The sequence below is a fragment of the Salvelinus alpinus genome, chromosome 1 (genome assembly GCF_045679555.1).
Source record: "Salvelinus alpinus chromosome 1, SLU_Salpinus.1, whole genome shotgun sequence".
Lineage (NCBI taxonomy): Eukaryota > Metazoa > Chordata > Actinopteri > Salmoniformes > Salmonidae > Salvelinus > Salvelinus alpinus.
Window position 1 is genome coordinate 86,138,688 of NC_092086.1, and position 24,791 is coordinate 86,163,478.

At 44.9% G+C, this 24,791-nt stretch overlaps 1 protein-coding gene across 1 annotated transcript in view; it reads left to right on the forward strand.

The window, feature by feature from the left end:
- LOC139532493 (mediator of RNA polymerase II transcription subunit 13-like) overlaps positions 1–24,791 on the forward strand; it is a 111,480-nt gene that overhangs the window by 67,412 nt on the left and 19,277 nt on the right. Inside the window, exons 5-12 of the mRNA XM_071330158.1 lie at positions 5,900–6,115; positions 6,277–6,471; positions 9,765–9,927; positions 11,541–11,651; positions 16,566–17,330; positions 18,633–18,852; positions 24,007–24,037; positions 24,533–24,654. Of these exons, the coding sequence (XP_071186259.1) occupies positions 5,900–6,115; positions 6,277–6,471; positions 9,765–9,927; positions 11,541–11,651; positions 16,566–17,330; positions 18,633–18,852; positions 24,007–24,037; positions 24,533–24,654 (1,823 nt within the window). The remainder of the gene's footprint in view (positions 1–5,899; positions 6,116–6,276; positions 6,472–9,764; positions 9,928–11,540; positions 11,652–16,565; positions 17,331–18,632; positions 18,853–24,006; positions 24,038–24,532; positions 24,655–24,791) is intronic.

The window sequence follows — 24,791 nt, forward strand, 5'->3', positions numbered from 1 at the left end:
GCAGAGTAGCACTTTATTATGGAAAGACTACTCCCCATTTTAGCTATTGTTGTATCAACATGTTTTGACCATGACAGTTTACAATCCAGGGTTAGTCCAAGCAGTTTAGTCACCTCAACTTGCTCAATTTCCAAATGATTTATTACAAGATTTAGTTGAGGTTTAGGGTTTAGTAAATTATTTGTCCCAAATACAAATGCTTTTAGTTTGATAAATGTTGATCTAACTTATTCCTTGCCACCCATTCTGAAACTAACTGCAACTCTTTGTTCAGTGTTGCAGTGATTTCACTCACTGTAGTAGCTGACATGTATAGTGTTCAGTCATCCTCATGCATCAACACACTTGCTTTACTTATGTCATTAGTAAATATTGAAAAAAGTAAGGTGCTTAGACAGCTGCCTTGGGGAATTCCTGATTCTACCTGAATTATGTTGGAGAGGCTTCCATTAAAGAACACCCTCTGTGATCTGTTAGACAACTCTTTATCCACAATATAGCAGGGGGTGTAAAGCCATAACACATACGTTGTTCCATCAGCAGACTATGATCGATAATGTCAAAAGCCACACTGAAGTCTAACAAAACAGCTCCCACAATCTCTTTATAATCAATTTCTCTCAGCCAATCATCAGTCATTTGTGTAAGTGCTGTGCTTGTTGAATGTCCTTCCCTTTAAGCATGCTGAAAGTCTGTTTTCAATATGTTTCCAGTAAAATAGCATTTTATCTGGTCAAACATTTATTTTCAAAAAGTTTACTTAGGGTTAATCAGGCTGATTGGTTGGCTATTTGAGCCAGTAAAGGGGCTTCACTATTCTTGGGTAGCGGAATTACTTTGGCTTCTCTCCAGGCCTGAGGGCACACACTTTCTAATAGGCTTAGATTGAAGATATGGCAAATAGGAGTGGCGATATCATCCGCTATTATACTTTGTGATTTTCCATGCAAGTTGTCAGACCCCTGTGGCTTGTCATTGATAGACAACAATAATTGTTTTACTTCTTCAGCGCTCACTTTACGGAATTCAAAATTACAGTGCTTGTCTTTCATCATTTGATCAGTTATACTTGGATGTGTAGATGTATGCTAGATCAGGTTTAGGTCAAGTCTATCAGATAGTGGACCAGACCCTTAGCTACTGTACTGCACTGCTCTTTTACCAATATACCAACCTGTCCATAGCATGTATGGGACTTGAGGTGGCAGACTGAAAGACATGCTGCTCTATGTGTTTGGTTACATATTGCACAGACAAATGGATCAATGGTTTAATGTGGAGTCAATTGTCCTCTGGTCATCAAAGATGTTTATCTTCAATCAAATACAGTGTTTAATGCACTGTGGTGGGACCACTGATGTGACCAGTACTGTATGTCAGAGCACTCCCCATCTTCCAATGGGTAATGTTGTGTGTTTGACATAAGTACAAACTAGAGGTCGACCGATTAATCGGAATGGCCGATTGTAATTTTGGACGCCGGTTTTGCCGATTATTTTTTATTTTTTTTACACCTTAATTTAACTAGGCAAGTCAGTTAAGAACACATTCTTATTTTCAATGACGGCCTAGGAACGGTAGGTTAACTGCCTTGTTCAGGGGAAGAATGACAGATTTTTACCTTGTCAGCTCAGGGATTCAATCTTGCAACCTTATGGTTAACTAGTCCAACGCTCTAACCACCTGCCTCACGAGGAGCCCGCCTGTTACGCGAATGCAGTAAGAAGCCAAGGTAAGTTGCTAGCTAGCATTAAACTTATCTTATAAAAAACAATCAATCAATCAATCATAATCACTAGTTATAACTACACATGGTTGAAGATTTTACTAGTTTATCTAATGTGTCCTGCGTTGCATATAATCAATGCGGTGCGCATTCGTGAAAAAGGACTGTCGTTGCTCCAACATGTACCTAACCATAAACATCAATGCCTTTCTTAAAATCAATACACAGAAGTATATATTTTTAAACCTGCATATTTAGCTAAAAGAATTCCAGGTTAGCAGGCAATATTAACCAGGTGAAATTGTGTCACTTCTCTTGCGTTCATTGCACGCAGAGTCAGAGTATATGCAGTTTGGGCCGCTTGGCTCTTTGCGAACTAATTTGCCAGAATATTACGTAATTATGACATAACATTGAAGGTTGTGCAATGTAACAGGAATATTTAGACTTATGGATGCCACCCGTTCGATAAAATACGGAACGGTTCCATATTTCACTGAAAGAATAAACGTTTTGTTTTCGAAATGATAGTTTCCGGATTCGACCATATTAATGACCTAAGGCTCGTATTTCTGTGTGTTATTATGTTATAATTAAGTCTATGATTTTATAGAGCAGTCTGACTGAGCGATGGTAGGCACCAGCAGGCTCGTAAGCATTCATTCAAACAGCACTTTCATGCGTTTTGCCAGCAGCTCTGTTTATGACTTCAAGCCTATCAACTCCCGAGATTAGGCTGGTGTAACCGATGTGAAATGGCTAGCTAGTTAACGGGGTGCGCGCTAATTGCGTTTCAAACGTCACTCGCTCTGAGACTTGGAGTAGTTGTTCCCCTTGCTCTGCATGGGTAACGCTGCTTCGAGGGTGGCTTTTGTCGATGTGTTCCTGGTTCGAGCCCAGGTAGCGGCGAGGAGAGGGATGGAAGCTATACTGTTACACTGGCAATACTAAAGTGCCTATAAGAACATCCAATAGTCAAAGGTATATGAAATACAAATCGTATAGAGAGAAATAGTTCTATAATTCCTATAATAACTACAACCTAAAACTTCTTACCTGGGAATATTGAAGACTCATGTTAAAAGGAACCACCAGCTTTCATATGTTCTCATGTTCTGAGCAAGGAACTTAAACGTTAGCTTTCTTACATGGCACATATTGCACTTTTACTTTCTTCTCCAACACTTTGTTTTTGCATTATTTAAACCAAATTGAACATGTTTCATTATTTATTTGAGGCTAAATTTATTTTATTGATGTAATATATTAAGTTAAAATAAGTGTTCATTCAGTATTGTTGTAATTGTCATTATTACAAATAAATGTAAAAAATCGTCCGATTAATCGGTATGAGCTTTTTTTGGTCCTCCAATAATCGGTATCGGCGTTGAAAAATCATATTCGGTCGACCTCTAGTACAAACCAAAGGCTGAATTCCTAGGGTGTGTGCAAGTGTGTGTTCTAGCCACAAGTTGTCTGTTTTAGTAGATTGAGCGTAGCGGCAGATAAGGGCTGATATGTGCTAGTCTCCCTCCCTCTCCCCCACCACTCACCTCTGACAGGCTTGGTTTAGTGTGCGGTAGAGCGCTCCAGCCTCTTCAGGATATGACCTCATAAAACAGCGCAGAGTGAATGTAATGAACTCTCAGCCCATTTAACTGATCTGAGCATATTTGACATGTCTTCAGGGAGATGGAGACAGAGAGAGAAGGGGAGATGGAAGGAGGTAGGGAGAGAGGGCGGGATAAAGGAAACATTTCATAATTGTGTTGGATTTGATCTTTTCCCCTTGCGCTGCTAGATATTTTTATTTCGTTCCAAATAGAAATGCATACACAAAGAGAACGGGTATGTAGTAATCATATCAACAGGAATTAAATTCAAACTCTCTCTGTGATGTGTAGTGCTTGTGTTTCTGCAATGCAAATGACCTTAGGTTCTCCCTTAATAGTCAATCCATTTCTGCTGAAGCAGTTGTTGGATGTAAGAATGAATGAAGTCCTGGAGTCCTGGCTGTGTTGTGTGATCTGGAGTGGACCGCATAGAACATCAGAGGTGTGTATGAGTCAGTTAGTCAGTCAGTCTGTCTGTTTCCTGTTTGGATGTTCACTCAATTGTCTGGTGAGGTCACCATCCACTTGCTACTTACTACTTACTCCACCCAATCTCAGTGTGGTGCAAATATGAATATAGATTGACTAGCCTTCTTATAAGGTCCTGACATTGAGTGGCTTGTGTTTAGCTGGCCAGCACCCTGTGTTCTAGATGTTCTCTTTCTCTAATACGCTGTGTTCCCTGTGAGATTGCCTTCTCTTCCCCTCCTCCCTCACGCCCACCAGCCAGCCCCTGTTATGTGGCGAAGGAGGAGAGATGATGAATCCCTGTCTGTCTGTCTGTCTGTCTGTCTGTCTGTCTGTCTGTCTGTCTGTCTGTCTGTCTTTTTCTCTCTCCATTTCTCTTTCTCTCTCTTTCTCCCCTTCTCCCTCTCTTCTGGAAACTCCATACTGTCCAGCCAGTGAGCCACTAGGCCAGATCAATACTCACAGGGACAGGGCCAAACGATTCTCAAGTGGTGGGTCGCGGGTGTCTGAGTAAAAAAATGACAATACTCCAGTCTGAACTTAAACTTCTAAACGACTACAACCAAGTAGAAAGTAGTAAAAATTATGAAATAATTTTTCTTCAATCCCCGTATTTTCAATATAGAGCTTTTAGCCAGCGCTTTTAGAGCTTATTAACATTCTTCATCAAGAATATGGGCAAAATTGAATTATTTGAAATTATTTCCATAGTTGCTACAGTTACTATCAATATAGCATAAAAAATTGTTTTTAAGATGGCATTTTGGCTTCCTTTTTTCCCACAATACATTTACATTTAAGTCATTTAGCAGACGCTCTTATCCAGAGCGCATACAAAATGCATACATTTTATTACATTTTTACATACTGAGACAAGGATATCCCTACCGGCCAAGAGCAGACTTACCGACTTACAGTAGAGTGCATACATTTTATAACATTTATTTTATTTAAAAAAAAATATTTTTTTTATTTTTTTTACATACTGAGACAAGGATATCCCTACCGGCCAAACCCTCCCTACCGGCCAAACCCTCCCTAACCCGGATGATGCTATGCCAATTGTGCGTCGCCCCACGGATCTCCCGGTTGCGACAGAGCCTGGGCGCGAACCCAGCCCAGCCTGGGCGCGAACCCAGAGACTCTGGTGGCGCAGCTAGCACTGCGATGCAGTGCCCTAGACCACTGCGCCACCCGGGAGACCAATGCGAATATTGGGTGGCGACTGAGAATCTGCTTTAATTTGGGACACGACAAAACTAGTTGACAATCACTGCACTACAGTAATGAGCACAACTGGAAGTAATGATCCCCAACCACAACTCCGTTTATGCTTCCTTCTCTGTTAATTATTATCCTAACATGTGAGGGGGTTGTCCACTCTTTGGTGTCTAGCCCGGATTACCGTAAAAAGTACTTTGTGACTCTGCTACTGCAAAAATACTTTATTTACATGTGATTGATTGATACCTGGGGTGACAGGTAGCCTAGTGGTTAGAGCTTTGGACTAGTAACTGGAAGGCTGCTAGATTGAATCCCCGAGCTGACAAGGTAAAAAAATCTGTCATTCTGCCCCTGAACAAGGCAGTTAACCCACTGTTCCTAGGCCGTCCTTGAAAATAAGTATTTGTTCTTAACTGACTTGCCTAGTTAAATAAAAAATTAAATACAGTGTAGGTGTCTGCTTGGTCAGAATGCTGTCTGCGCTATCTATCACTCCCTATCCTGTTCATTCTCTACCTCATTGTCTGTGTGTGTTGTGAATCAGTACTTTATACAGACCTGTTTATAGGCTCTGAGAGGCATGGGCATGCCAGTGATGGGCTGCTGTATGTCTCCGAAAGTGTTTGGCCAGTCGTGTGCTGGCGGGAGAGAGAGAATTGTGTTGGGGAAAGGTCACATTATTAACACTGGATGGGCTGGGATGGAGTGGTGATGAAAGGATGTGAGGGGGGGGTAATAAATCAGAGAGTGGTTGTAATGGTGCGGGATGGATGTATGCAGTAGGATGGGGGGAATTTATTCTGATGTAACACAGCATCTGTAGTGAGACTGACTGTGTGTATCTCTTTCTCTATCTCCCTCCCTCCAGTCATCCTGAGTCCGTTTGGTCTGAACGGGACTCTGACGGGTCAGTCGTTCAAGCTGTCAGACCCTCCCACCCAGAAACTGATTGAGGAGTGGAACCAGTTCTATCCCATCAGCCCCAGCTCTAAAGACAAGGACAAGCACGGCTCGCCATCGGAGGACAAGATGGAGGACATGGACTGGGAGGACGACTCCCTGGCCGCTGTGGAGGTCCTTGTCGGTAAGACACTCCTACACAGAACAGTCTCCCCTAAAAGTCTGCTATATGGCAGGGAAGAAATGATGGGGGTTCAATTCCCTCAGGGATCACATACTAAAAATGTATTCAGATTTGATGACCCAGGTAGCTAACCGGGAGTGTATGTCTGTCTCTCGGTCCAGGTGGTGTGAGGATGGTGTACCCAGCCTGCCTGGTGCTGGTGCCCCAGTCTGACATCCCGGCTGTGGCCCCCCAGGGGTCCTCCCACTGCACCACCGTCTACTCGGGTGGTCACCAAGTGCCTGCATCCCAACGAGACCCCGCCATCTCGTCGGTCACCCTCACGCCCCCCACATCACCCGAGGAGGCCCAGACAGGTACAATAAGCAAGTATTTACGAACCTATGGATGTTTATTTAAATTACAGTCTGTATAGTATAGATTATGTAAATACGATTTACCAAATCAATTAGACAATATTAAAATGTGTCTGGAGAGTTGGTGTGACACCTGTATGTTCCCCTTACAGTGAGGGAAAAAAGTATTTGATCCCCTGCTGATTTTGTACGTTTGCCCACTGACAAAGAAATTATCAGTCTATAATTTTAATGGTAGGTTTATTTGAACAGTGAGAGACAGAATAACAACAAAAAAATCCAGAAAAACGCATGTAAAAAATGTTGTAAATTTATTTGCATTTTAATGAGGGAAATAAGTATTTGACCTCCTCTCAATCAGAAAGATTTCTGGCTTCCAGGTGTCTTTTATACAGGTAACGAGCTGAGATTAGGAGCAAACTCTTAACTTCTCTGGGATATGTGGGACAGCCAGTGAAATTGCAGGGCGCCAAATTCAAAACAACAGAAATCTCATAATTAAAATTCCTCAAACATACAAGTATTATACACAATTTTAAAGATAAACTTCTCGTTAATCCAGCCAAAGTGTCTGATTTAAAAAAGGATTTACGGCGAAAGCACACCTTGCGATTATGTTAGCTCAGTACATAGCCACAGAAAAACACAGCCATTTTTCCAGCCAAAGAGAGGAGTAACAAAAAGCAGAAATAGAGTTAAAATTAATCACTAACCTTTGTTCTTCATCAGATGACACTCATAGGACTTCATTTTACACAATACATGTATGTTTTGTTCGGTAAAATTCATATTTATATCCAAAAATCTGAGTTTAGGCGGGACGCTACTGTCTCACTTGGCCAAAAGCCAGAGAAAATGCAGCGCGCCAAATTCAAATAAAATACTATAAAAATCAAACTTTCATTAAATCACACATGAAAGATACCAAATTAAAGCTACACTGGTTGTGAATCCAGCCAAAGTGTCAGAATTCAAATAGTCTTTTCGGCGAAAGCAAACGATGCTATTATCTGAGTTAGCACCATTGTAAACAAAGAGAGATAAGCATATTTCAACCCTGCAGGCGCGACACAAAACGCAGAAATAAAAATATAATTCATGCCTTACCTTTGACGAGCTTCTGTTGTTGGCACTCAAATATGTCCCATAAACATCACAAATTATCCTTTTGTTCGATTAATTCCGTCGATATATATCCAAAATGTACATTTATTTGGCGCGTTTGATCCAGAAAAACACCGGTTCCAACTCGTGAAACATGACTACCAAATATCTCAAAAGTTACCTGTAAACTTTGCCAAAACATTTCAAACTACTTTTGTAATACAACTTTAGGTATTTTCTAACGTAAATAATCGATAAAATTGATGACGGGATGATCTGTGTTCAATACAGGATTAAAACAATCTGTAGCATGCTTTCTGGTCATGCGCCTCTATCTAACAGGATGCTTCAAGTGACCCTGATTCAAAATGGCCGTACTTCTTCATTACACAAAGGAAAAACCCTCAACTAATTTCTAAAGACTGTTGACATCCAGTGTAAGCGGTAGGAACTGCAAGAAGGTCAATTAGAAATCTGTATTCCCAATGAAAAGCCATTGAAAAGAGAGTGACCCCAAAAAAAGAAATCTGAACGGTTTGTCCTCGGGGTTTCACCTGCTAAATAAGTTCTGTTATACTCACAGACATGATTCAAACAGTTTTTGAAACTTCAGAGTGTTTTCTATCCAAATCTACTAACAATATGCATATCTTATCTTCTGGGGATGAGTAGCTGGCAGTTGAATTTGGGTATGCTTTTCATACAAACTTGAAAATGCTGCCCCCTATCATAGAGAAGTTAAAGGGAGTGCTCCTAATCTCAGCTTGTTACCTGTATAAAAGACACCTGTCCACAGAAGCAATCAATCAATCAGATTCCAAACTCTCCACCATGGCCAAGACCAAAGAGCTCTCCAAGGATGTCAGGGACAAGATTGTAGACCTACACAAGGCTGGAATGGGCTACAAGATCATCGCCAAGCAGCTTGGTGAGAAGGTGACAACAGTTGATGCGATTATTCGCAAATGGAAGAAACACAAAAGAACTGTCAATCTCCCTCGCCTGGGGCTCCATGCAAGATCTCACCTCGTGGAGTTGCAATGATCACGAGAACGGTGAGGAATCAGCCCAGAACTACACGGGAGGATCTTGTCAATGATCTCAAGGCAGCTGGGACCATAGTCACCAAGAAAACAATTGGTAACAACTATGCCGTGAAGGACTGAAATCCTGCAGCGCCCGCAAGGTCCCCCTGCTCAAGAAAGCACATATACATGCCCGTCTGAAGTTTGCCAATGAACATCTGAATGATTCAGAGGACAACTGGGTGAAAGTGTTGTGGTCAGATGAGACCAAAATGGAGCTCTTTGTCATCAACTCAACTCGCCATGTTTGGAGGAGGAGGAATGCTGCCTATGACCCCAAGAACACCATCCCCACCGTCAAACATGGAGGTGGAAACATTATGCTTTGTTTTTCTGCTAAGGGGACAAGACAACTTCACCGCATCAAAGGGACGATGGACGGGGCCATGTACCGTCAAATCTTGGGTGAGAACCTCCTTTCCTCAGCCAGGGCATTGAAAATGGGTCGTGGATGGGTATTCCAGCATGACAATGACCCAAAACACACGGCCAAGGCAACAAAGGAGTGGCTCAAGAAGAAGCACATTAAGGTCCTGGAGTGGCCTACCCAGTCTCCAGACCTTAATCCCATAGAAAATCTGTGGAGGGAGCTGAAGGTTCGAGTTGCCAAACGTCAGCCTCGAAACCTTATTGACTTGGAGAAGATCTGCAAAGAGGAGGGGGACAAAATCCCTCCTGAGATGTGTGCAAACCTGGTGGCCAACTACAAGAAACGTCTGACCTCTGTGATTGCCAACAAGGGTTTTGCCACCAAGTACTAAGTCATGTTTTGCAGAGGGGGTCAAATACTTATTTCCCTCATTAAAATGCTAATACATAAAAAAAAAAATTGACATGCGTTTTTCTGGATTTTTTTGTTGTTATTCTGTCTCTCACTGTTCAAATAAACCTACCATTAAAATTATAGACTGATCATTTCTTTGTCAGTGGGCAAACGTACAAAATCAGCAGGGGATCAAATACTTTTTTCCCTCACTGTATATAGTGTATAGTGAACGAGAGGGTTCTTGTCAAAGCTGGTTATTGTAGGACAATATATATTGTCACTTGTGGTTCGGTGAGACGATTCAGAACCTTTATCTTCCCACCTCCTCCCTCTCCCAGTGGACTCCCAGTCGGCTCAGAAGTGGGTGAAGATGTCGTCGGCTGTGGACGGCTTCAGTGTGGACAGCACCAGTCACCACGAGGGGAAGATCCCTCGCAGGCTAGCCAGCCAGGTGGTGGAGAGGGTCTGGCAGGAGTGCAATATCAACAGAGCTCAGAACAAGTACGTCTGTCTCATACACACTCTCAACAAAGTCCTAGAACAAGTACAATTGCTACCGAGGGCGCACGCAAACACATGCTCACACACACTGTCAACGAGCACAGGCTCACACACAGCTGACAGGAAAGCTATATCTACACCTCACACACATGCATTCACACACATACACGTTTACCGTATCATAGACACACTCAGCAGAGCCTAGAGCAGTGATCATCAACTAGATTCAGCCGCGGGCCAATTTTTTTCTTGAGCGGATGATCAGGGGGCCGAAACATAATTACAAATCATTTGTAGATTGCAAATTGACCTCAAGAAGCCCAAACATATATAATAAAACTAAAACTATAAACTAAAACATAATAATTTCAAACCTTGCTTACAATTGTTTATGATCAAATATATCTCCCTATTATGCGGGTGTAAGGGGTGCGTACTGGTGGCAGAGAAGTCAGGCGCAGGAGAGCAAAAACTGTTACAACGGCACAGTTTAATAATAAAAATCACCGTAAACAGAACAATCAATACCATAGGTACAAAACCCGTCGCACACCAGAATAATGTGCACAAGCACTTACAAATAAACAATTACGGACAAGTACATGGGGGGAACAGAGGGTTAAATACACAACATGTAATGATGGAGTTGAAACCAGGTGTGTGGGAAGACAAGACAAAACAAATGGAAAATGAAAAATGGATCAATGATGGCTAGACGACCGGCGACGCCGACGTCGGACGCCGCCCGAACAAGGCGAGGAACCAACTTCGGCGGAAGTTGTGACAGCGGGGGAATACGTTGGAACATATTTCCAAAATGAAAATCATTTGGAGCTGATTTGCTGGTGTTTTTACAGTATTTTATGTCCAAAATAAAAATATTAAATATAATTATAATTTTTTTGCTCAGAAAACTGTGGGGCAAATTGGGCCCGTGGGCCATCAGTTAAGGAACCCTTTGTGAAGGAAAATGTTATGTTTGTGCTTTTCTAATAACCAATTAGACTGAGTTCATGCAAGTGACTGATTGATCATGCCTGGGAGGAATCCTCACTATCAGTTTAAGCAATTTGGCAGTATGACCAGAATATTGTTTTGAGAACCGAAAGGGGTGTCTCAGTTTCAAGGTCTCAGCTTGGAGAGAAGAAGCCTTGTGAGGTGTTGGTCACATGCATGAACCAAACGTTAACGAGGAATTAATTATGAATAATGAATAAGCTAAATCATCCAAGTATAACTTGTCTGTGTAAGCAGTATATAAGAACTAACGGGACTGCCCCGGCAGAGCTCCCGACCGACGTGTACTATTGTGCATTAAGTTTGTTGGATCCTCTCCAGCTTCCTGATAATAAAGAATGATTAATTTAATATTGACTTCAGGTGTCCCTGGTGGTAATTTCCAGGACACCTGGCCTAGAGAATATATACAGTATCTACCTTAACACGTATACACTCAACATTTGCCAAATAGGTCTGTCAAATAACAGGCACACACCACTGACATGAAATAGTTAATAAACCCTTAATGTTAACACTTCGTTTACGAAATTAATATTTTACAGAAGTAGCCTATAATAACTAAGAAAAATAATGTGTTGTGTGTGTTTCTCTAGGCGTAAGTTCTCAGCGACAGCCAATGGGACCTGTGAGGAGGAGCTGATGGAGAAAGTAGGAACCTGGGACTTTGTAGAGTCAGCACAGAGGTCACACTGCAACTGCTCCAGGTGAACAATGCAGTTTGTTTGTTAGTATCTCTGGTTAGGGACCTGCGCCCTAAGCCTTCTGTAATGGGATATACTTTTAGTTTAAAAGTTTGCCTTTTAAGGGAAGTTGACTAATTTTCATTGAAATCTTACTCAACAAAACAGCGTTCAACACTTCAGTCTAAAATGTGAGATGCATTTTAATGTCAATACGTACATTACCAGTCTAAAATTTGGACACACCTACTCATTCCTGGGTTTTTCTTTATTTTTACTATTTTCTACATTGTAGAATAATAGTGAAGACAGCAAACTATGAAATAACACATTTGGAATCATGTAGAGCATATATGTCAGAGTCAAGGCCCGCGGGCCACATCCGGCCCGCGAGAAGGTTTTTTACGGCCCCTGGGATGATCTTGATTTATTATTAGAACCGGCCCGCAGACCGCAGCAAGCCGGCAGCCCGCAGATCTTTTACACGCACCAATACTACATTTCCCACAATGCAACGGTGACGCACCGAGCAGTAGGCTGCTGTGTAAATGAGATGGAGCTGCCTTGGGAAAAACTCGTGGGTTTGACAACCGACGGAGCACCTGCGATGTGTGGACACAGGAGCGGACTGGTGGCGAAGATACGGGAAAAGATGCAAGAGGAAAACGCGACAGGTGAGCTGACAGCTTATCATTGTATCATACACCAGGAAGCGTTGTGCGGTAAAGCCTTGAAAATGGAGCATGTAATGAGCATCATCACGCGCACAGTTAACTTTATCAGAGCCAAAGGTTTGAATCACCGCCAGTTCAAGGCATTTCTGACGGAGTTAGAAACGGAGCATGGTGATTTGCCTTATCACACAGAGGTGCGATGGCTAAGCCAGGGAAAGGTGCTTCAAAGATGTTTCGAGCTTCGTGAGGAGATTTGTCTGTTCTTGGACAGCAAAGGGAAAGACACAACACAACTCCGAGACGAAATGTTTCTGTGTGAAATGGCTTTTCTGTGTGACATTACGAGTCATCTGAATGCAATGAACTTGCAGCTGCAGGGTCGGGATCATGTCATCTCTGATATGTACAGTACAGTGAAGGCATTTAAAACCAAACTGACTCTGTGGGAGACGCAGATGCGGAAAGAAAATTTGAGCCACTTTCCCAGCTGCCAGACCATGAAAGAGAAGCTCTCTACCAGTGCGTTCCCGAGCGCACAGTTGGCTGATAAAATAGGTATGCTTGCCGCTGACTTTCGACGCCGATTTGCTGACTTTGAAGCACAAAAAAGCAGGTTGGAACTGCTCGGTAACCCATTTGCTGTTGACGTGGAAAGCTCACCACCAAACCTCCAAATGGAGTTGATTGACCTCCAATGCAATGATGCACTGAGGGCAAAATATGCGGCAGTGGGTGCTGCGGAGTTCGCCCGTTTCCTCCCCGACACAATGCCCCAGCTGCGCATCCAGGCTGCTCAAACGTTGTCTATGTTTGGCAGCACATACCTGTGTGAACAACTGTTTTCTTTGATGAACCTGAACAAAACATCACACAGAAGTCGACTTACTGCTGAACACCTCCACTCAATTCTGAGGATTTCCTCAGCTCAGAGCCTTACCCCGAACATTGATGAACTTGTGGAAAAGATGGGACACCACCAAGTATCACCCTCAACCTCAAACAAGTGAACATTACTGTGCAATCACATATTTAGAGTTTTTACTCAGTTCAAGTTTAAAAGTTAAAGTTTAATATTTGTTTTCACTGCATGTTACTTCTCCTTAAACAAAGTGTTGTTTTTGATTAATAGATTTTTGCACTTTATTTTATTGTATTTCAATCCAATTATATTTAAAAAAAATTTCAGTTGAGTGGATGATAGAAAATTGCTATTATTGTTTTTTTCTTTGAAGTAAATTTAGCCCACTTTTGCTAAAATAGAAAATATAGGCTACTGATGGTGCCTTGAATACCGGTTTCTTTCATTTAATGTTCATGTTATGGGGATTTTTATATAAAGGAAATTTGTCTTTTGTGTCTGTTGAAAATTAAAGATTACTGACAGAGCCATAAGAAAATATTGCTTTATTTATCTGATCATATTGGAATATATTTGTTAGGTTTTCAGTAGGTTCAATTAGGTTCACTAGACTATATGCGTCATTTAAAAATTTTTCAATGAACATTCGAACAGTCCGGCCCTCGGCTTGTAGCTAAATTTTTTATTTGGCCCTCCGTCCATTTGACTTTGACACCCCTGATGTAGAGAATGCCAAAATATTTGTAACACTTTTTAAACACTTTTTTGGTTACTACATGATTCCATATGTGTTAGTTCATAGTTGTGATGTCTTCACTATTATTCTACAATGTAGAAAATAGTAGAAATAAAGAAAAACCCTTGAGTGAGTAGCTGTGTCCAAACTTTTGATTGGTACTGTGTAACATTCATCTCTATTCCTCTGTTAAGTGACAACCCTGCCTGGGTTCAAGTGGCTGCTTGTATTTTATTTTGGTGGCTCAGACAGTGTATTCTCTTGGTGGGGCTAAAGCCGTTGTTCTTCACCAGAGACAGTGTCCCCCCCAAATGGCACCCTATTCCCTACATGGTGCACTACTTTGAACAGAGCCATGGTCCCTAGTCAAAAGTATTGCACTATGTAGGGAATAGGGTGTCATTTGGGACACAGATGCTGACACCCAGGGGCCAGTCTGACCTCTAGAAGGCCTGTTTAGGGAGATGTCTGCTCTAAAAAGGGAGAGAGTGTCTGTAGAGCCTAATGTTGACAAATTATCTGCTGCGTCTAGTTAATGTGTGGATGCGAGGCTGACTGTGGCCAGGCTGTTTCTGTTGGGGTTGGAACTCAGACAGTCTGACATTATCACAGCCCTGTGCCTGTGTGTGTGCGAGCATGTGTTCTCTCTGAAGGGAAAGGCTGCAGTCAGCATGTCCCACTGCTGTCTCCTGGCACAGACGTGCACGCACACACACAGCCGCAAAAGCAAACGTCACGCTGCAGCTCGCACAGAAATAGATGCTTGACACTGCACTTTTATGCTGTCTCTCTGGGCGTTTGCTTTGTGTGTTTCTGCTTTAGGAGCACTTTCACAATAGATCGGGGGAGCGCCTTGCTCCGCACTGGTGGTGTTAGTGCAGGCAGGCCTTGTACAGGAGGTGAGGACAGAGCTGGGGGAAGTCTGTTATTACTGGTGGTGTTAGGGCAGGCTGTGTACAGTAGGTGAGGACAGAGCTGGGGGAAGTCAGTTATTACTGGTGGTGTTAGTGCAGGCAGGCCTTGTACAGGAGGTGAGGACAGAGCTGGGGGAAGTATGTTATTACTGGTGGTGTTAGGGCAGGCTGTGTACTGGAGGTGAGGACAGAGCTGGGGGAAGTCTGTTATTACTGGTGGTGTTAGGGCAGGCTGTGTACAGGAGGTGAGGACAGAGCTGGGGGAAGTCTGTTATTACTGGTGGTGTTAGGGCAGGCAGACAGTGTACAGGAGGTGAGGACAGAGCTGGAGGAAGTATGTTATTTGGTTGGAGGGAACCCAGCATATGGGAGGTAACATTGAAAAGGGAGTCCCCATGTGTGCGGCACAATGGTGTGTGTTTGTGTAAAGCCTGTTTTAGCATGAGAAGCACTATTGAGGACTCAACTAGGTGGGACTTCCTATGGGTTAAGGAAAAATCACAAAGTCCAGGTCATCAGGAGGGATCAGCCAATTAATTATACTCGTGAGCAAACATTCCATAACTGCAGATGGCAGGAAATTGCCAACCTTAGCTTCATACCTGTTCAAACAACACACTCCAGATGGCACTATGCACCCCTTCAGTTTGTTTACCAACTCAGAAGTAGTAGAAGAAGAACATTGACTACTTCAAAATGGAGGTAGCCTCAATGGCGCTGCCCATGCTCGCAAAGACGCCATAATGAGACAGATACAAAGATGAGTCATCTATCTAAGTCTATGGTGTTTATCCACTCCATGTGTTGTTTTTGCTGCGACTTGCCTACTCTCTGCCTGCCGACAGTTAAGCAGTTCCATTCTTATCCTTACAGGTAGTGGGAAGGATAATAGATCCCTCCCTCTCACCATAAAAGAAGGAGAGCTTAGCTTAGCCGTCAACATGCTGGCTGCTTCACGACAACAAGAGCTGCCTGCAGTTACCATGCTGACATACCAACGGCCAAATAACAACACCCATCCCCAGCTGACCTGACCCTGGGTAGACCCCAAACACCCCCCCCCCCCCCCCACCCACTTGTCAGTATCAGAGTCTGGCTTTGGACTTGTTGCTCCTCGGTCCCCTTATAGTGAAATGAGAGGTGAACAACACTGGTTCTAACTTAGTGGCTGGCTCTCCCCTGGCCTAGCCTGGGGAAAGTGTGTGTGTGTGTGTGTGTCTGTGTCTGTGTCTGTGTCTGTGTGTGTGTGTGTGTGTGTGTGTGTCGTAGGGGCCGTGAGGGCCAGGGACCACCACAACACGTTCCAGGCCATTTAAACCCAACAAGAAACAGGCCTCCCTACCACCTGGGTCATGTTCAGAAGGGTTTCACTTCGTTTTCTCCCCAATGAACTCAGCGATGGGGGAATGCTCTATTCTAGATGAAATGCATGGTTTTGGTTAGGGAATAATAGAGTGCAGAATAATAACATCAGTTTAAGATGTTTGTAAGAGTAGCATCAGCATGACATGAGAAGTTTATTAGATTTGAGAGGGACTCATTTGTTCACTTAATTGATTCCGTGCTTTTCAATTGCTACTTGGCTCCCACAGATTCAGCTTTATTCAATTTGTTGTTGGTTATTGATTGCCCTAGATTAGTGTTCCTGCTCAACGCTAGTTATTGAGCTAATGAATGTTCACGAATGCTAACAAATTATATTATTGTTAGTTTATTTATGTCTTGCATGCTTCCTCTTCCTCTGTGTCCTCCCAGGCATAAGTCTTTGAAGCAGCGAGGTGGCAGCATCCCTGGCCAGCCCCAGTCAGCAGGCCAGCCCACCCACACCCAGCCACCCACCAAGCACAAGGCTGGGAGCGACAAGCCCGAGAAGGGTGACAAGCAGACCAAGAGGCCGCAGACGCCCTTCCACCACCGCAGTACCGCCTGCGACGATGTTACCAAGGAGACGGAGGTGGCGGCGGGCCAGCGGCTAGCCATGAGGGCCCAGCAAGCGGGGGGTGGTTTCTCCGGCCTCCGCCCCTCTGACAGTGTCACCAAGCCCCCCCAGCTGCATGGCGGAGGGGTGGGTAGCGGTGGCTCTTCCTCAGAGATGACTGGTTCCCCCCAGCCCCCTCCCCTCAGCCCCCACCCCTGTGAGCGCGACCGAGGAGAGGAGACGGGGAACGGCTCGATGAAGAACCCCTCAACCCCCCACAGTCAACACTTCTACCAGCCGCCCCCAGAGCCCTGCCTGGTGGGGCAGAAGGGTGGCGAGGGGGAACCCCGGAGGCTAGATGGCCTGTCCCTGCACTTCCACCACCCCCACACGTCCTACCCCTCAGAGCCCCTGGAGCCCACCATGTATGTAGGCTCTGCTGTAAACCTGGAGGAGGACGGCTCCCCTGCGCCATGGAGGTTCTTCAACCTACCCAGGAGGAAAGAGGCCGAGATACCCACGCCAACGCTGCCTGGGGACAAGCTGAGGGACAGGGAGAGAGACGAGGCCTCGGGAGGACAGGAGGTGGTTTCTGTCACAGAGTGAGTGTATCTCCCATTCATTCATTCATTCACCATTCATCCTTATCTCCCCATTGAACAGCTACTATTGCCCATAGTTGCCCCTCACTGGTCAGGCAGCCAACCCTGACTCCCACTACCCATCCACTACCCAATCCTCCCTTCTGGTACACAGACAGACAGGCCCCTTTTTAAGGACTTCCAACATTCTACAAAATACGTGTTTTGAAAGAGCACAACCAGGCCTCTCCCCCCTCCCTCCCTTCCCCCTCGCCGCCCGTGCCTCAGAATGTTCTGAATGTTTGGTGGCACTGAGCGCATACGGCACGTTACTCACTCGCTATGTGCCCTTTTGACATCATACATCACTAATGTGCATGGCCAGCACTGCAGCACAGACTGGAGAGAGCTTATTGTACCCCCTCAATACACACACAGGGCCCCTCTATTACAACTCCCCCTTCTTCCTTCCTCGCCACCCTGAACATGTGAAGGACAGTGGCATCCTCAAAGCCTTGATGTCAGAGCAGAGGTGTCGCTTCAGAGAGAGAGGGAGAGAGAGAGAGAGAGAAGTGGACTCGAGGGAGCAGAGCGAGAGAGAGAGAGAGAGAGAAGTGGACTAGAGAGAGCAGAGCGAGAGAGAGAAGTGGACTCGAGGGAGCAGAGCGAGAGGGATGCAGGAGAGAGAGATGGAGAGAGAGGGATGGAGAGAGAGAGAGATGGAGAGAGAGGGTGAGCTGGACTAAGGGATAGAGGGAGGATGGGCCGGAGAGCAGGCAGGTAGGGTCGAGCAGTGGTGGTCTTGGGAAGTATCTGAGGGGTTATGCATTTCAGGGATGGCTGCTGGACAGTGCTATGAACAGGGCTAAGGACAGCAGGGCTAATCTGGTGAGGAGAAAGGGAGGGAAGGGATGGAAGGAGAGAGAGAGAGGGAGTAATCCTGGCGGCATGGACATAGCTTTGAATGGATGCTAATCTCTGGCTTGGGTCACTGCGCACTGTCACCTCACATCACAGCCGAGCTGGAGAGAGGGAGGAGGGAGCGAGAGAGAGGACCTACATGAGCTGGCTCACTCCCCATTGGTCACTCCCCCCCCCCCCCCCCCCCCCGGCAGGGCCCACTCTCTGGTAACATCTGAACAACCACAACATCAACAACTAGAACACAGACACATGAAACACAATGATTCACAGATTATATTGAAAGAGAGACAGGCATTGCTTTACCTCCCCACATGAATGTTGATGGATTACTATTGATAGACTGCACTCTGTGGCCTTGCCTGACCTAATAAATTGCCCCCTGTCCCTGTCCACACCCAGACTGATGGCCACTTCCAAGCGGCCTCTGAAGGTGTCCGAGGAGCGCGTGCAGATGTACCTCCAGCGGAGGAACCAGTACCTGGCCGCCGCCATTACCGACGACGATGACCACGAGCCTGAGGTGGATCCGTACGCCTTCGAGGACGGGGACGTCAAGTTTTCCTTCTCCGACAAGAAGGACAAGACAGGCGGCGAGCGCCAGCCCGGGAAGAAACACAAGGTAGGGCTAAAGTTACAACGCCATCAACTGGGGCGGCTGAGGCAAATCCTTTCCTCCCATCGCTGTTGCTGCTGCTGCCAACATGCCACTGTTTGTGACCGCCTTTAGTCTCAGGCAGCAGGAAGGGTTGGGTTAAGGGTCACAAGATAAGCGATCCTGAATTGTAAATGTCTCGCTAGCTGGACTCTGCTTTTTCCCACCCAAATCTACTGCGCAGGAAACCAGCTCCAACTCACATTATCCCAGCAGAGGGATGCCAAAATAATTTGATGCCTCTCAAATTTCCTCCCTCTCATTTAGTTTAGTTTGTGTCTTCTCTATCTGCCCCCTCTCTCACTCTGATTCTCCTCCCCTGCCATGTGGGCTCAGGATGTTTTCTTAATATTGTCTCTCTCTGTTTTCAAACCTAGACCACCTGTTAGCTGTGGAAACGCCCCCAGCACTAGAGAGAGAGCGGGGGGGAGTGTTTGGGTGTGGGAATGGGAATAGGAGAGGGCTGCCTGGCAGTGGCAGCCTCCCTTTCCTGCCTGTCACCCTGTCTGCTTGTCTGTGAGGCATGGAGGAGGGGGAGGGAGGCACTGTGCTGGCTGGTGCTTAAACAGGCCAAATCAACCTGGCTTACTGAAGCGTGCACGTTTAAAATAGCTTTTTTGTATTTTGTTTTATTTCACAAGGGCTGCTGAGCTTTTTTTTTCTCCCTCAAGTTAGTGTCTGTGTGTGTGTGTGCGTGCGTGTGTGTGTGTGGTACTGTACTGTGTGTGTGGTACTGTACTGTGTGTGTGGTACTGTACTGTGTGTGTGTGTGTGTGTGTGTGTGTGTGTGTGTGTGTGTGTGTGTGTGTGTGTGTGTGTGTGTGTGTGTGTGTGTGTGTGTGTGTGTGTGTGTGTGTGGGGTACTGTACTGTGTGTGTGTGTGTGTGGTACTGTACTGTGTGTGTGTGGTACTGTACTGTGTGTGTGTGTGTGGTACTGTACTGTGTGTGTGTGTGTGTGTGTGTGTGTGTGGTACTGTACTGTGTGTGTGTGTGTGTGTGGTACTGTACTGTGTGTGTGTGGTACTGTACTGTGTGTGTGTGTGTGTGTGTGTGTGTGTGTGTGTGTGTGTGTGTGTGTGTGTGTGTGTGTGTGTGTGTGTGTGTGTGTGTGTACTGTACTGTGTGTGTGTGTGTGTGTGTGTGTGTGTGTGTGTGTGTGTGTGTGTGTGTGTGTGTGTGTGTGTGTGTGTGTGTGTGTGTGTGTGTGGTACTGTACTGTACTGTACTGTGTGTGTGTGGTACTGTACTGTGTGTGTGTGTGTGTGTGTGTGTGTGTGTGTGTGGTACTGTACTGTGTGTGTGTGTGTGTGTGTGTGTGTGTGTGTGTGTGTGTGTGTGTGTGTGTGTGTGTGTGTGTGTGTGTGTGTGTGTGTGTGTGGTACTGTACTGTGTGTGTGTGTGGTACTGTACTGTGTGTGTGTGTGTGTGTGTGTGTGTGTGTGTGTGTGTGTGTGTGTGTGTGTGTGTGTGTGTGTGTGTGTGTGTGTGTGTGTGTGGTACTGTACTGTACTGTACTGTACTGTGTGTGTGTGGTACTGTACTGTGTGTGTGTGGTACTGTACTGTACTGTGTGTGTGGTACTGTACTATACTGTGTGTGTGTGTGTGTGTGGTACTGTACTGTGTGTGTACTGTTACTGCTGCGCTGCTTCTGATACAGGAGGTCCCCCAGTGGCCACTATGTGCAGTGGAGCCCTTCCACAATCTGCTGATCACTTGGGCTGTATGTGTGTTAGCTCAGCTACATCTTTCCCTCTTGGTCCTGCTTCACTCTGCATTGATGACGCTGCAAAGCGACGGCCTATGTTTTGTGCACTTTTATGTGTGTGTTCATGAGTGGGTGCGTGCCATAGACTCTTGGCATTGCCAAATTGGCTTATGTCCCATCCCGCTGAGTTGTGTGTGTGCAGGAGGTTGGCATGCTGTCAAAGCTCCAAACGTGTTCCAGTTGAACCACTAGAAACAATGTTCCCTCAAGTTTTTTCCTGCTGAACGCAAACTTGAACATTGTGAAAATGATGTTTAACTTCCGGCATGTGTTTACTGGGAACACTGAGGCTGTACCCGCTTTAAGTTACAGTTACAGAAAATGCATCACATAACATTTGAAATGAAAATGGTAGTTCTTTCATTCAGCCTACAGTAGCAGCCAATGTGTGGTGTTCAATGTAGGCCTACATTCCATGAGAATTTTGAAATAACATGCAGGGCTTGACATTAACCTGTTTTATCCACTTATCCTTCAGACAAGGAGATGACTGAAAATGTTGTGTTGTTTGAAGCAAGAAACCACTTTACAAAATAAAATGTATTATTAATCAGACAAATTATGCTACCCTTTGCCTATTGGCTACTTAGCTCATTCAAGCCTGTTTCAAAATACAACACTGCCCCTTTAAGACATAAAAAAGCTATTTTTGCTTTTCAAAGATGGCTAGAAATGCATACGTTTTGTGCTCTTGTAGGAAGCACTCCTACATTGCTGACTACAAATGAGCTATAACTGGGCTAATAACTCACTAACTAGCAAAGGATATGAACAAATGTGCACATGTGGCTACATGCAGCTCTCGCTTTGATCTCAAAACAAGCGCATAATAATCACGACCGCTCATGCTGTAAAACAGTCCAGTTCAGAGTGAATGGTGCAAATCCATATACGGCAATGGTCTATTTGCATATAGGCCTACTGCAGCTCTGATTGGTTATGGCGCACCGATCTGTGTAGAGTATGGGCCTGAGTCGGGCCTGTCAGTGCAATAGAATTCTATTCCGATGCGCTCTGCCTACAACACAATCTCTTACATAGTTCGTTTTACATACTTAAGTCTTGCATAGTTCGTTTTGTTTCGCTATGTTGCATTGAAAGTGGCTAATATTCTGTTGATTCGATCACAATTCCCAGAGTAAAGGGAAACGTTGATAGTGTTCACTCTAGAACTGGGGCCGGCAGTTAGCCTAGTGGTGGCAGTTAGCCTAGTGGTGGCAGTTAGCCTAGTGGTGGCAGTTAGCCTAGTGGTTAGAGCGTTGGGCTGAAAGGTTGCTACATCGAATCCCTGAGCTGACAAGGAAAAAATCTGTCGTTCTGCCCTTGAACAAGGCAGTTAACCCACTGTTCCTAGGCCGTCATTGTAAATAAGAATTTGTTCTTAACTGACTTGCTTAGTTAAATAAAGGTTAAATAAAAACTGTAAAACTCTAGAAAGTTGAGTGAAATTAAATCTGCGCGGGGTGATATTTCTTCTCTTCTGTGCGGCAGCCCCGGGGGAGCCCCTGCCTATGAAACAAAACAGTACACTCACTTAGCAGTGGAGCTGGGCGTACAGTAGCAGCAGAGAAAACAGGAAAGGGTCGTCTCTGGTAGAGCTGTACTGTGGGGCACCATATGAACATCACACTGACTGGCTGGTCTAAGGTCTAAACCAGTGGTTCTCCACTGGTTTTGCCTCGGGACCCAAATTCAACCAGGTTTTCTCAGGGTGACCCAATATTCACATTGCGAAAAAAAAGAATCACCAAAATGCAATCTGAAACTATTTTTAATGCTATACTGATTGTAAATGTATCAATTATATGACAAGGGAACAACATTCCCACCTTTCATTGTCACTTCTTAAATTTTGCCCATATTCGTAATGATTTTTTTTAATAAACTCTAGTTTGAGACCACAAAATCAACAAAATTATCGCTGCTAATAGCTCTATATTGAAAACACTGTGATTGAAGAGAAATTGTTCAGAGATTTAATTATTTAAAATTGTAAGTTCATTATTACTTCTACACACTTTCCTACTGGTTTAAGTCGTTTAAGTTCAGACTGGAGTATAGAATCGCTGGTCTAAACGGTGTGTTGTTCAGTGGCTGCAGGCTCCTCTACTCTGCTTTACAATGGGGTCGCCATGTCACTACAGCATCCACATTCTTTGGATTTACAGACTGAAATGGCTGTGTTTGAGAGGCCAGGATCTTCTGAATAAGTGCCTGACCCCTCAGATGAAATGGCCGGAGATGGGGAGAAAGAGAGAGAGAGGACTCTTTCATGCAGACAGTTTTGGAATAATAAGGGCAGTGTGACGCAAGGCTGGAACGCATCCATACAAACACAGCGTTCCAGCCAGTTATTGATAAGGGGCTAGCTGGCGGCATAGGTTTTTGTTTGCTGCTTGTGCCGTTTTTCCCCTGTAGTGCAGCAGGCCTTCAAAGGAAACAGATTAAAGGTCCTTTACACAGAGAGAGAGAGAGAGCCCCTGGAGCGTAATGAAATCAATGGCTACTGGAACATGCCATTCCTTCAGCCCCAACCCCTTGTGTGTGTGTGACTCTGTATGCCTGCCATGGACACAGAGGCCCCATCATAATATATGACATTTAGCTGACGCTTTTATCCAAAATGACATACAGTCAAACATGCATACATTCTCTGAATTGGTGGCCCCAATTGGAATCGAACCCACATTCCTGGCTTTGCATGTGCCATGCTCTACCAACTGAGCCACAGAGAACCACAAGAGCACGCAGCCCAATCCCTGAGAGATATTGACGTAGTGTAGTGGCATTAGGGCTCCCTCCCTCCCCGGCCTAGGAGGCCATGGCATTTCTCACATACACTGGTAGCCTTGTCTGGAAATCTCATTAGTACAGTCAGTACAGAGACGTTTGTTCGTTCCCCTCTTTTCTCTCTTCTCTCTATTTTTTTAAAGTCTGCCAAAAATAACCTATTCTCAACTGAGACTGAGAGAGCAGAAACAGCTCTCATGAGCTGGAGGCACCTGTGTACTTTCTACATTTAGGCAAGAGATGTCCCTCTTGTTATGTGGTTTAGACTGTGTGTTTATTGTAAAAATGTATTTAAAACAGTTTCATATAGACTGTATCTGCTGTAGCCTTTTATCCATTATCAATATATTTTGATTGTGTTTGATCAGCTATATCTTATTGGTTTTGTTTCTTTGCATTTGTTTCGTGCACAATATTGATCTCTCTCTTGTCTGTCTCTCACTCACTCTTTCTTTCTATCTCTCTCTCTTGGTCTGTCTCTCTCTCACTCTCTTTCTCTTTCTCTCTCTTGGTCTCTGTCTTTCTCGCTCTCTTTCTGTCTTTCTCTCTCCCTGTCTCTCAGGGGGAGGATGGAGCAGCAGGTCTGTCAGATGGTAAGGATCCTCTGTCTCTGCTGTACTGTGCAGCTCTGTGCTCTGTTAGATGACAGGGATATTACCTGGGTCCACAGCCTACCCGAGTGACAGCAGTAGCAGCCTAAGCCAGCCTTTGATGATGGTGTGAAACCATACTGTAGCTTACCACCTGTCTGTCATGGGCTTCTCACAGCAACAGTAAATGCAGTCAATCAGTCTGAGCCATCATACTGTGGTGTATCTGTAGCTCATACCACATATGATTTGTAATGGCAAAGTCTTATCTAGATTCCTCAGGCATGTAGACGCATTAGTAGGTTTTATTCAGACTTAGTTCAGATGTGTTTTATTGGGGTGTTATAGCACGTATATATGTGTGCTAGCTATTGAATGCAGCCTCAGGAATAGGCCCACATGTAATACTGACAGCCTCTGACGTCAAGGTATATTTGGGAGCTACAGGTGGGTTACCAACCTAATCCCTGTGTGTGTTCCTTCTCCCCCCTCCGCCAGACGCAGCACGGGCAGCCGCACACGCACGCACTGCCTCCACCAGTCTGATCCATGAGACAGATTTGGCTGTGTCCATCAACGACCTGGACAACCTCTTCAACTCAGACGAGGACGAACTCACGGTCAGTACTGTGTGTGTGTGTGTGTGTGTGTGTGTGTGTGTGTGTGTGTGTGTGTGTGTGTGTGTGTGTGTGTGTGTGTGTGTGTGTGTGTGTGTGTGTGTGTGTGTGTGTGTGTGTGTGTGTGTGTGTGTGTGTGT